The sequence below is a fragment of the Bidens hawaiensis genome, unplaced genomic scaffold (genome assembly GCF_021521415.1).
Source record: "Bidens hawaiensis isolate Kalapana, Puna unplaced genomic scaffold, B.hawaiensis_p1.1 tig00025826_1, whole genome shotgun sequence".
In the NCBI taxonomy this organism is placed as follows: Eukaryota; Viridiplantae; Streptophyta; class Magnoliopsida; order Asterales; family Asteraceae; genus Bidens; species Bidens hawaiensis.
Window position 1 is genome coordinate 19,871 of NW_027494150.1, and position 13,317 is coordinate 33,187.

Below are 13,317 nucleotides of genomic sequence, written 5' to 3' on the forward strand. Positions count from 1 at the left end.
ATAAGCTTTAACATACAAAGGATTATAATAGTGTTTCTTTACAATTAAGAAACATCAATTTTACATTCATAAGGAAATATAGTTTCTTCACGATTAAGAAACATAGCATTCATATACAAAGAATATAGTTAAAACATTGTTTCTTCATGTGTAAGAAACATAAGGTTTACATGCATAGCAGTCAATGAATGTTTCTTCTTGAAGAAGAAACATATTATAGATGTTTCTTCATGAAGAAGAAACTCATCATATGATTTGGTAAATAAACAGAAAGACTATGGGTCTAAATATTTTATTCAAACAAATGATCAATCAATGTTTAAAGCTATTTAAACCAGACTAAAGGTCTATAGCCGGATCAAGAGACGATCCGGATATTTATATACCTATATTATTATAGGTCAATCAATCAATCAGTCAATCATTCACAGTCAAGGTTTCAAACGCACACCGACGGTACAGGTGAATACGTCAACCTTTTTAATCAGTCAAAACATATTTATACTCAATGAGACGAACGGGTATTGTCTTAACGAGTCAATCAATGTCTACAAGAGATAATGAAATCTCTAAAACATTATAATACAAAGTAGAGAATAATATCAACTCAGACCGAATACGCATGTGTATGGATCCAAACATAACTGTTAAAGCCCAATCAATCAATCAATCAAACAATCAAAGGCAATGAAGCCGCGGGCTTAAACGGTCACGACCAGTTCTCAGATCAGGGCCGTTTGGCTCAGGGAATACCGTTGTGTGTAGGGCAGTGGTACATATACCGGAAGTAGAAATGCTTCCGCTGAGATTGTCAAGAAAACTACATTTGTATTGTAATGACATTCAAATGTTTTATAGAGTCATACGTGTTCACCAGCATATAGCTGACGTATTTTTCCCCACATTTCAGGGAATACAGATTAGTACAGGTAACAAGACATTCATGGAGTTAGATGCTCGCAAGGTAATGATGGCTCAGTTTTTAATTATTAAAATATTACAAACGGTATTTCAACAAGCTTTATAAATCAAACACTGGATATTTATTATCCGAGAAGTTTACAAATAAATTAATATTCTATTCAACCAAAGTCTTCCGCTAAAATACCCCGCAACTCTGATGTATTTACAAAACAGGTACCAACTATTGGTCATACGCCTAGGCCCTAAGCCGGGGTGACAGGCTGTGTCGTTCTTTTGCAAAAGGGTGGTTAATTTGGTGGTTTTGGTTGGGATGTGGCTAGCATCTTGATAGAACTAGTTTTGTGATTAATAAATTTCATTTTCGTTGGTCGTTACAAAGAAAAAGAAGATATATTCTGCTTATGACATTGACATCACTAGTTTGATTTTTCAACTGGGCGTGATTTACCTCACCGCACTTTCGTGCCTTCTGGTGAGTGTTTACAGACGTTGACTTTAGATGACGGTTTTTCCCTGGTTTGGAAGGGAGTGTATCCCGATGTGACGAATTTCGTCAGTAGCCTGTTTAAAAGATTCGTTTGCCGCTAAATAACATGTTCCCAAAAATTTCCAAAATAGTAGATATAATAAAAGAAATTGGCCCCATAATTTTTTTTCCTTTTATAACAAGAACAATTCTAGAAGGCTAAAAAAGCTAAAAGTAAAAAAAATTGAATGCAGCTAAATTTAGTCATTTATTTATGTAAGATAATTAATAGTTGTTGTATGCAAACTACCATATATAAAGTCATTAATTGTTTTATAAACACAATAAACTTTTCTTTCTTGAACATTTAAATATTATACAACATGGGAATTGAATCTTGATTCTTGAACCCCCCCCCCCCCCCCCACCCCAAATTCACACTCAAACTTTCTAATTATTTTTTAATTATTATCTAAGCATTAAAAACTCTTTTAACCATTTTTTAAGTATTAGCCAATCATTAGCTTCTACAAATTTTTATTTTTTCTGCTAAATGTAAGTTTTATAAAATTTATTTGTTTATATATATACACATAACTGCACTTATTGCAATAAAAAGAATTATATTCAAAACGTTTAAAACAATTATTATTTTAGCCTATTGTCATAGTTATTTTTCCTAAAAAAACCGTTTTTTGCTAAAATCGTCGGGTTATGCTCAATATTATTAAATGCACTAAAAAATATTATTATTGTAATTTAATAACAACATAAAGATAATAGCTGGAAAAAAAAAAGAAGCTTCTTAACCTTGTGCATTTAGTTTATAAAATTTTAGTCAAACTTACATTTAGCAGAAAAATAAATGCATTGGAATTTGGAAATATTCATTATAATTAGTTAAAAATTAATGAATTCAAAAAGCACAACCTTTTCTTTTGTTTATATATAGGGCTTCATAGATAGCAAGTCGAATGTGAACACCGGTACTAGCTTGTCGTCAGTTTGTGTACACTTTCACAAATTTCAATTCAAAACGATTGAATCCAAATCGATTGATTAATGGAAGCACAAATGGTCGATATTGAAGCACAATCTAAATCGGTTTTCAAAAAAGTTGATCGTCCAGTAACATTAAAGGTTTGTATTTTAGTCTTGCAATTAATTCTTCATCAATCTTAAACCAAACCCAATACAAGTATTTAGAATTACACATCGGTTTTCAAAAGAGTTGATCGTCTTGTTAAATTAAACGTTTGTATTAAATTCTCAAAATTGACATACTTTAGAAAGAGATTTCATTTTTGTCTCTCAAACTTTAGAATTCCAAAAATGTCTCACTAAAACTCATCTTTGATCACGTGTTACGAAGTCTGCCACGTCTATGACGATGTGACGACATGTTTGTAAAACACGTTGTCAAATACGCGTTAGACTTCCAATCACATAGTCAAAGATATATTAGGCCTCCAAACACATGGTCAACAACGTGTTTGACATCCAAATACATAGTCAAATACGTAATTAGCCTCTTTGTCTTTTTAGTATTATATTATATTATTATAAATAATTTTACTTAAATTGGTTTTTCTTTTATAACTTTTAATATAAATTTTTTTATATTATTTCGAATATACTGCTGACATGTGTTTATTTTTATTTACAGACTGACATAAAGTTTACTCAATCCGAGCCGTGTCAAATAAATATCAAAATGTTCAAGAAAATTTGACTCCGCGCGGTTTTAAATAAAGTTTCAGCGATGTATTAGAAATTATATAAAATTTTATATATTAAAGTTGTACAAGAAAATCAAAATATAAGTAAAATTAGTTATATTGATATAATATAAAAAAAAGAGGCTAAAAACGTCTTAGATTATGTGTTTGAATGCCAAACACGTCATTGACCACGTGTTTGGAGGCCTAACACATCTTTGATTATGTGTTTGGAAGTCTAACACGTCTTTAACGACGTGTCTGTAAACACGTTATCAAAGACATGTTAAATTTCATAACACATGGTTAAAGATGTGGTTGAAAAGAATATATTTGAAATCATAAAGTAAGAAACAAAAATAGAATCTCTTTACAAAGTAACTTCATTTTATAAAATTTCTCTTTTAATCGTTCGATTACTTCTTTATCGATCTTAGACCAAACTCGATAAGGCATTTTTGATTTATGGCATGGCATTCATACTTTCCAAATGTTTCATCGGAGCTCAATGCACTTGGAAGGGGTGTCCTATGGTGAACCAAAAATTAATAATTTGTTTCTTCTTCTTTTGTTTTACATTTATATATAATGAATAAATCACGTATACATTATGCGTTAATAATTTGTACACTATATTTTTTATAATTGAGTAATTAATTAAAACTAAAAATTTATAATATTTTTATATAAAACCATGTATTTATTGAAGCTACTTTAATAAAAAAAAGTTTAATAACTATATAGAAAAATAGTTATGTAAAGCTTTTTTCTTGTTCTCTTTCAAGGTTAGAAAGAAACAAATAATAAATGTATGAAATAATTTTTTTTCCCCAAAACCAATATATATTTAAATCTTAAGCTATGAAACTTTAATGTGTAATCATCATTACTTTTTATTTAAATGGCATCAAAATAAATAAATGATGTCAATAAAAAGAATATGTTCATTAAAAAATAAATATAAAATGTGGTGATGGCGTGGAAATGTGTAAGGCTCATAAATTTGTGTATTAGTCTTTTGTATTTGTTAGTTGTAGATTTTTAACGTGTTTAAGTTTATCTTTCGTATGTTTGTGCCCGAGGTCTATTGTATTTGGAATCCATTGGGTCATGTTATATGAAAGATATTGTATGGGAATACACACACAAGGTAACCTTTTGCAAATATAATTCTCGAACCTACAAACTCTCTCTCCCTCTGCATTACCTTCGGCCGAAATAAACACACATAAGATCCGAGATCTCGGTCCTAGCTAGTTGTTTCCGCCAACTAGTTAAGAGGTTGATTCAAAATAACTAGTAATAGTTAGAGTGTTGTTAGATCCGGTCACGGGACCTCCAAAATGTATAAATTTGATGTGATTATTTCAAGAATTGAAACCTTCAATTTTAGAGATTTGTTTTGCATAAACAATATTATTAGCTAAGCATTGCCTGTTTTGTATAACAATCCTCTGGTTTTCTTGAAACAAATGTGGGATTTTAAGTTTTAAATGATTTACATCTAAATAATATTTGTATTTTTTCCTAGATGAAGAGATCTTTAAAAGTGTTTGTTATTTGGTTATTCAATTTCAATTAAACAGTTTCAAGAAGTGGTTTACAAAATCACCATAAAGAAACAAGGATGCTTGAAGAACAAGATCGACAGTCCAATCGAAAAACAGATATTAAAAGGAATTACAGGCATTGTGATTCCAGGAGAAATGCTGGCAATGTTAGGACCATCCGGCTGCGGCAAAACCACCCTTTTAACCGCTCTAGGCGGCAGGCTAGGTGGTAAACTCAGCGGTAGCATCACTTACAACAACAAACCGTTCTCGAGTACTATTAATAGAAGCACTGGTTTTGTTACTCAAGATGATGTGTTATATCCTCATTTAACCGTCACCGAGACCCTAGTGTTCACAGCACTTCTTAGACTTCCTAATACTCTCACTACACAACAGAAGACCACACTCGCGGAAGACATAATTGAGCAACTCGGGTTGACAAGATGCAAGAGTAGTGTTATTGGTGGACCGAGATTAAGAGGGGTATCGGGTGGTGAACGAAAAAGAGTTAGTATAGGCCAAGAAATGCTTATAAATCCTAGTCTGTTGTTCTTGGATGAACCAACATCCGGGCTTGATTCAACGACTGCTCAACGAATTGTTTCGACTTTGTGGGAATTAGCAAGAGGGGGAAGAACTGTTGTGATGACAATTCATCAGCCTTCGAGCCGGCTTTTCTATATGTTTCATAAGGTTTTGTTGTTATCAGATGGGAATCCATTGTTTTTCGGAAAAGGATCGGAAGTTATGTCGTATTTTGATAGTATTGGATTTTCGCCGTTAGTCGCCATGAATCCTTCGGACTTTTTGCTTGATCTTGGCAATGGTATGTATTGTTAATAAAAAATGTGATTTTTCTTTTTTTTTTACATATATTGGTTTTGCATAATAACTAATTTTGTGAACTTTGTATATATAAAAATTAGGTATATTACCGGATGATTCAAATCAAGAAGATCAAGCAACAATCAAGCAGAAGTTAGTTTCAGCATATAAGTCGAATCTAGCTGATAATTTGAAAGCCGAAACAATAGCATCCGAAGAACAAGTTAACGACGTTTTAGACCGCAAGAATTCAGAAAGATGGACTACAACATGGTTCCAACAATTCACAATTTTGCTTAGAAGAGATTTGAAAGAAAGGAGACATGAATCTTTTGATAAACTCAGAATAGGTCAAGTTTTAATAATATCATTTCTTTGTGGTTTGCTATGGTGGAAGTCGGATACGTCTAACATACGAGATCAGGTATATATATAGGTTAATTTACAAGTAAAATCAAGTAGAGTAATTATATTTATAAATGAAATTAACTTACAAATGAAATTAACGTGCTAAACGTGAGAATCAAATAGACTAATTATATTTACAAATAGAGTAATTATGTAATTACATCATAAAACATAATTATTCTATGATGTAATTACATAATTACTCTACTTGATTCTCACGTTTAGCATGTTAATTTAATTAGTATTTGATCCAACCATATATATATATATATATGGATGGTTTCCTTTAAAAACCCTATTATTTTTAAGAACTCTAAGAACTATTATATAACCATTGATCTTATTAATTAATAGTTGTGATTACAATTAGAGTATAATTGTAAATAAATGGAAATCAAAAGGGTTAGTTTTATATGGTAAGGTTATATTAGTAAAATCATTTAAGTTGAGTTTGAAAAAATTCCGATTATTTCTCCTCCCACGTTCCTTTTTTATTTATTTCATCAAAATTTATTTACTTTTGGTTTTCTTTAAAAAATACTGTAATTACACTAATTTATTGTTTTCTTCCCAACTTATGTAAAGATTTTTTTAATAACTTATTCCCAGCAGAGATTTATTTAACCCCCACTTATATGTTTTTTAACCTTCAAAATAATCATTTCATATAAAAAAAATTTAAATTAACATCGATAATAATTCTTGTGGAAATTTTAAAGATATATTTCTTAAACGTTAGATCTATAAAAAACAAAACAAGCAGGTAATGAACACAAACATTTTACATATACATATCTGTAAAAAATGTAAATACAATACATATGCTTATCTTATGTGATTACATATATGTAAATTAATTGTTTACATATATGTAAATATCTTATTTACACATATGTAATCAACATGAAACAACCATATATCTTCGGGATGGTGATGAGGAGGAAAACTATGACAATGGTTGGTTTATTACCATAGTTTACGTTAGTGTAAATTATAAAAAGACAATTAGATGTTAAAGTGAGTTATCTATGTGCACATATGTAAAAGTTATTTTATATGCACAGTGGGCATTCTTTAATGATAAGAATGGTCTGAATTAAAGAAATGACAAAAATATCACTAGGTTTATCATCTTTGAAAAATAAGTTGCCAATAAGTGAGGAAATATAGAATTAATATGCATGATTGAGAGATTTACGGAATTCTGGTTTGAACGGTTAATGTAAAAAAGGACCATGCTACCCTTTTATTTAAAAATAATTATAAAATGAATGAAAAAATTTGATTGGTCAAGTGAAGTTCTTAGAGTTCCTAATAAATTATGAGTTCTTAATTGATACAAACACTATATATATATATATATATATATATATATATATATATATATATATATATATATATATATATATATATGTATGTATGTATATGCCAAATTCACTATTTTGATGGTAATTACTACTTTCATTTATTATTTATTGTAGTTTTGTTAATTTCTTGACTCACAAACTATGCAGTCAGGATTGTTATTCTTTTACACTGCATTTTGGGTACTGATGCCATTATTTCGAGCGATTTTCACATTCCCTCAAGAACGAGAGATGCTTGAAAAAGAAAGATCGTCAGGAATGTATCGGCTTTCATCTTATTTCATGTCACGAGCGATAGGCGATCTTCCAATGGAGCTAGTTCTTCCCACATGTTTTTGCATCATAACCTACTGGATGGCTGGTTTCAAGCCAAATGCGGGTAGTTTTCTATACGCTTTGGTCGCGGTGCTATTAACTGTGTTGGTTGCACAAGGGCTAGGACTAGCACTGAGTTCAATCGTTATGGATCTCAAATCAACAACCGTTTTAGGGGGTGTGATCACGATGACCTTCACATTGACCGGTGGATATTATGTTCAACATGTCCCGGTTTTCGTATCTTGGATCAAATACGTATCAATCAGCTTTTATACTTATAAACTTTTGTTAGGATCGCAATATGAGCATGGCCAGACTTATCGATGCGGCAACCAAACTTGTTTGGTTGCTGATTTTCCAGCTATTAATAACATTGGTCTTGATGGTCAAGCGACGTCGTTTGTTGCTTTGATTATAATGTTGGTAGGTTATCGGGTTATTGCTTATATTGCTCTCATGAGGATCGGAGTACTTAAGAAGTGAGATTTTTTATTATTATTTGTGTGTGTTCTCTTTAGGATTTGTATGTCCTGTTCTTTAGAATTTGTCTAGCTTCTTGAATGTTTATTGTGTTTTGCTGAACCATATTTTTGAATCATCGATCCGTTTTCTTCTCATTTAAGCATTGGAACACGTATATTACCATTTCTTAACTCGACTTTCATCGACAACGAATTGAACTAGATCAGAAGTAATCAAAATGATAAGCAATTAACGATAATAAATCAAACGAGAGCAATCAAAATGTAGCAACAATGCATACTTTTTAACATGTTCAGCCCATTTATTGGATTTATAGCCCAAGGCCTAAGCCCATGGACATTTTATAGATTAATATATTTAACATGTAAAAATAAACTTAAAACCACCTTACCAAAGTGAGATGAAGATATATCTAGTTTTAATTACTGTGTTATAAGATTGTTTTATATTATTCATTTTTTATATTTATATATTTGTTTGAATTTTAATTTTATTTATTCTAAAAAAATTAATAATACTCTTAAGATTTGATGATGAAAAAGTTTCTCAAATAAATGAAACGTTTTAACCCTAGCTATCTCCTTACACCAGATTGTTTTATTTGTAAATGAAGGCTTCTTATGCATTTGATCTGAATTCACGGGTATGGGTCTCAGTTTGTTACCTTTACAGTGAGACTCATATATCCCACAAAAATCATAAACGTCTTGATCAATTAGTTTTGATGATCGATATACGTGTGTATAGACATAGATATGTTATAAGCGACTTTAAATGGGTTAAAAAAGGCCTAATAGATTGGGCTAACTGGTGTAATTTCATATTCATGCAATCTTGGGGTTGGGGGGGGGGGGGTCTTTTACAACATTTTCGTCGATTGTTTCTAAAAGTTTACGTTTTGGAAAAAATGGATTAAAAAGACCAATCCAGATTTTGGGAAATTGGATGCATTTTTATACTAAAATATTTGTTAGAAACACCCTGGACCGAAAAAAAAAATCAAAAAGTTTTCTTCCCATTCCAGAAGATAAAAAAAAAAGATATTAATAAAAATAAATTGAATGTTTTCAAATAAGAAATTAATATATTGAAATCCTTTTAAGAAACGAAATTAAAGTAAACGACTAAGGCCAAACGTACTGGGCGTCATTTGAGGGCGATAAGGGGCGACGAGGGGCTAGAACACACCCCCCCCCCCCCCCGGCGATTTTAGGGCGAATTGGGGCGGGGGCGAGAGCCTTTTGTCGCCTAGAAGAAGGCGAATTGTGTGTGTGTGGGGCCGGCATGTATGCATATGTGTGTGTTATACACACACATATATATATATATATATATATATTATATTACTATTTGTAGCCCCTACACCATTACACCCCCAAAACAAATTCTCACATTTTGCTGACTGGGCGTCACACGACGTAAAACGCCCCAATTTGTAGCCCCTCCACTACACATAATCTAACTATACACATTGGAAGTATACAATATTAATATTAACCAGATTCCAACAAAAGTGACATATACACCTTACACACGTGTTCGTATTCAAAACGCACCCCTCTTTATTTTCATTCAAGCCTAAATAAATAAATAAATAAATAAATAAATAAATAATAATAATAATCATAATCACATATCTTCATAGGGTTTCATATATATATACGAGTTCTTGAACACAGATATATACATATACACTTCGCATATTGTATTGTATAATAATAATATCACAAATTTCAATTGAAAAGATTGATTAATGGACGATATTGAAGCAACATCTTCATCTCCTAAATCGGTCTTCAAGAATGTTGATCGTCCAGTCGTATTAAAGGTTTGTTTTTTTTAATCTTTCAATTAAAATCTTTATCTTTTTAACAAGATCATGAGCTACTGCTTTATTTTCTTTGAGTTTTGTTTTGCATAAATTATATGTTAAATTAGCTATATGCATGTCTAGTTTTGTATTATAATTTTAGGGTTTTCTTGTAACAATTTTTATGGTTTTAATTAAATAATATTTTTATTTTCTGCTTGAAAAAATTGTTGATTATAAGTTTCAAGAAGTAGTTTACAAGATTAATTATATTAATTTTTTTCTCATTTAATCTTGAATATTCAAGAACTCAAAAACCTTCCATTTTAGGGTTTTGTTTTGCAGAAATAATTTATTAACTATACATATATATGCATGGTCTGTATTGTATTATAGTTTATTAGCTTCAATTAATCACTTTCAAGCTAAAAGTGGTTTACAAGATCATTAATATTAAATTCCCATTTTTCTTATTTAATCTTTAATAATCAAAAACTCAAAAACCTTCCATTTTAGGGTCTTGTTTTACATAAACAATATATTAGCTATATATATATATTCATGGTCTGTTTTATATTATTATTATTATTATTATTATTATTATTATTATTATTATTATTATTATTATTTTAGGGTTTACTTATTTTCTTGAAACAGTTGTGAGGGTTTTAAGTTCTTGAAAAGTTGTTAATTCTTCATATGACAATTTACATTTTGGTTATTTAATTAAACAGTTTCAAGAAGTGGTTTACAAGATCAGCATAAAGAAAGAAGGATGTTTGAAGAAGAGCAAGGTCGATAATCCAATCGAAAAACAGATATTAAAAGGAATTACAGGCATGGTATGGCCCGGAGAGATGTTGGCAATGTTAGGCCCCTCCGGCAGCGGCAAAACCACTCTTTTAACGGCTCTAGGCGGCAGACTTGGCGGCAGTATTACCTACAACAGCAAACCGTTCTCGAGTACTATTCAAAGGAACACCGGTTTCGTTACTCAAGATGATGTGTTATATCCACATTTAACAGTCACAGAAACCTTAGTGTTCACAGCACTTCTTAGACTTCCTAATAGTCTCAGTACTCAACAAAAGATCGCACTAGCGGAAGAGGTAATCGATCAACTCGGGTTGACAAGATGCAAAACAAGTATTGTTGGTGGGACGGCGTTAAGAGGGGTATCGGGTGGAGAACGAAAAAGAGTTAGTATTGGACAAGAAATGCTTATAAACCCGAGTTTGTTGTTCTTGGATGAACCAACATCCGGTCTTGATTCCACGACTGCTCAACGAATTGTTTCGACTTTGTGGGAATTAGCAAGAGGGGGGAGAACTGTTGTAATGACAATTCATCAGCCTTCGAGTCGGCTTTTTTATATGTTTCATAAAGTTTTGTTGTTATCAGATGGGAATCCATTGTTTTTCGGAAAAGGATCGGACGTTATGTCGTATTTCGATAGTATTGGATTTTCGCCGTTAGTCGCCATGAACCCTTCAGACTTTTTGCTTGATCTTGCAAATGGTATGATTCTATATATATTATATATATTGTATAATTTTGTATTTTGTATTTGCATAATAACTAAATATAAAGTTTTGAACTTTATCGAAATTTAGGTATATCACCTGATGATTCTAATCAAGAAGATCAAGCTGCAATCAAACAGAAGTTAGTATCAGCATATAGGTTGAAACTAGCTGATAATCTGAAAACCGAAACACTAGGATTAGAAGAAGACGATAACGATGTTTTAAACTCGAAGAAGTCAGAAAAATGGACAACTACATGGCTGCAACAGTTCTAAATATTACTTAGAAGATTTAAAAGAAAGAAGACATGAATCTTTTGATGGGCTCAAGATTGCTCAAGTTGTAATAATATCATTTCTTTGTGGTTTGTTACGGTGGCAGTCAGATACATCTCACTTACAAGATCAGGTATAATAATTAACATGATCAAATACATTTTATTCTTAACATGAAAACAGTGAGAACCAATTTATTGTTATTATTAGGTTTATTTTTATTGTTTGCTGTTATTTTTTTGTTCGTATTTACTAATTTTCGATTACAAGACGTTATAAGTATTTGCTGATTTATATTTTGTTGTTATTATTAGATTTTTTGCAGTTTTGTTAATTTTTTTATATTACAAAATATATATGCAGTCAGGATTGCTGTTCTTCTACACTGGATTTTGGGGGTTTTTCCCATTATTTCAATCGATTTTCACGTTCCCGCAAGAAAGACAGATGCTTGCGAAAGAAAGATCATCGGGAATGTATCGGCTTTCGTCTTATTTCATGTCAAGAACAATAGGTGATCTTCCAATGGAGTTAGTTCTTCCAACATTCTTTTGCATAATAACCTACTGGATGGCTGGACTCAAGCCGAATTTGGGCAGTTTTCTATACGCATTGGTCGCGTTGCTATTAAGTGTGTTGGTCGCACAAGGGCTAGGACTAGCACTCGGTGCACTTGTTATGGATCTAAAGTCAGCGACCGTATTAGGGTCAGTAATCATGTTATCGTTCACATTGGCCGGTGGATATTATGTTCAACATGTCCCGCCTTTTATATCGTGGATTAAATACTTATCGATCAGTTTGTATACTTACAAGCTTTTGTTGGGATCGCAATATGAGCGTGACCAGACTTATCGATGCGGTGATAAAACTTGTTTGGTTGCTGATTTTCCAGCTTTCAAGAGTATTGGGCTAGATGGACAAGTGACATCATTTGTTGCTTTGGTTATTATGCTCATATTGTATCGAGTTATTGCTTATATTGCTCTCATGAGGATAGGAGTACTTAAAAAGTAATAGAGATATTTATTTTATTTTTTTTTTATTTTTTGTTTGGTAATTTGCTTCATGATGTGCTTGTTTGTTCTCTTTAGGATTTGTAGTTTTATTCTTTAGAATTTAACTTCTTGAATGTTTGTTACTTTTGCAGTTTCATATTTTTGAATCATTTTAAATGTTATCATGCTATTTGTTTTTATACCAATGCTAAATTTAATATTGACATGAGTTTCAATTCAGATTTCAAACAGAACTGGTGAAACAATAACAAAAATCTAAATGTTTTATCTAATGTGGAAATCTAAAGTGGCAATTGACTTAACCGAAATCGAATTAACCAAAAAAGCGCACCGAAAAAAACTGTACATAGGCATTAACTGAAGGTTAATTTTTTGTTTTACCAAAAAACCTAATTTTCGGTTTCGATTCGATTATCCATTTTAAGAAATCGAAAAAAACTGAACCGAAATGATTGATGGTGATAAAGATTATCAAGATGATGAGGATTTGACTAAACTTTGAAGATAAATAAGATAATGAACGAAGATTTGGCCTAAACTTATATTGCTTTTTAATTAAGAAATTTGTTGAATTTTAAACTCTATTTAGCAACTTTGTATTCGTATACTTCCACGTAACACGTGC

General features: G+C 31.2%; 2 protein-coding genes across 2 annotated transcripts; both read left to right on the top strand.

Annotated features, from left to right (window-relative positions):
- The first annotated feature begins 2,452 nt into the window (after positions 1-2,452).
- Positions 2,453-8,062, top strand: LOC143572384 (ABC transporter G family member 9-like). Its single transcript, XM_077057562.1, has 4 exons — positions 2,453-2,530; positions 4,695-5,487; positions 5,588-5,910; positions 7,409-8,062. The coding sequence occupies exons 1-4, from the start codon at positions 2,453-2,455 to the stop codon at positions 8,060-8,062; spliced, it is 1,848 nt and encodes a 615-aa protein (XP_076913677.1).
- A 1,753-nt stretch (positions 8,063-9,815) lies between these two features.
- LOC143572387 (ABC transporter G family member 9-like) lies at positions 9,816-12,704 on the top strand. Its single transcript, XM_077057565.1, is given in 5 exon segments — positions 9,816-9,890; positions 10,607-11,390; positions 11,486-11,687; positions 11,689-11,806; positions 12,037-12,704. Coding segments are annotated over 5 exon segments (1,833 nt in total). The 3' UTR covers positions 12,691-12,704.
- Positions 12,705-13,317: the final 613 nt, after the last annotated feature.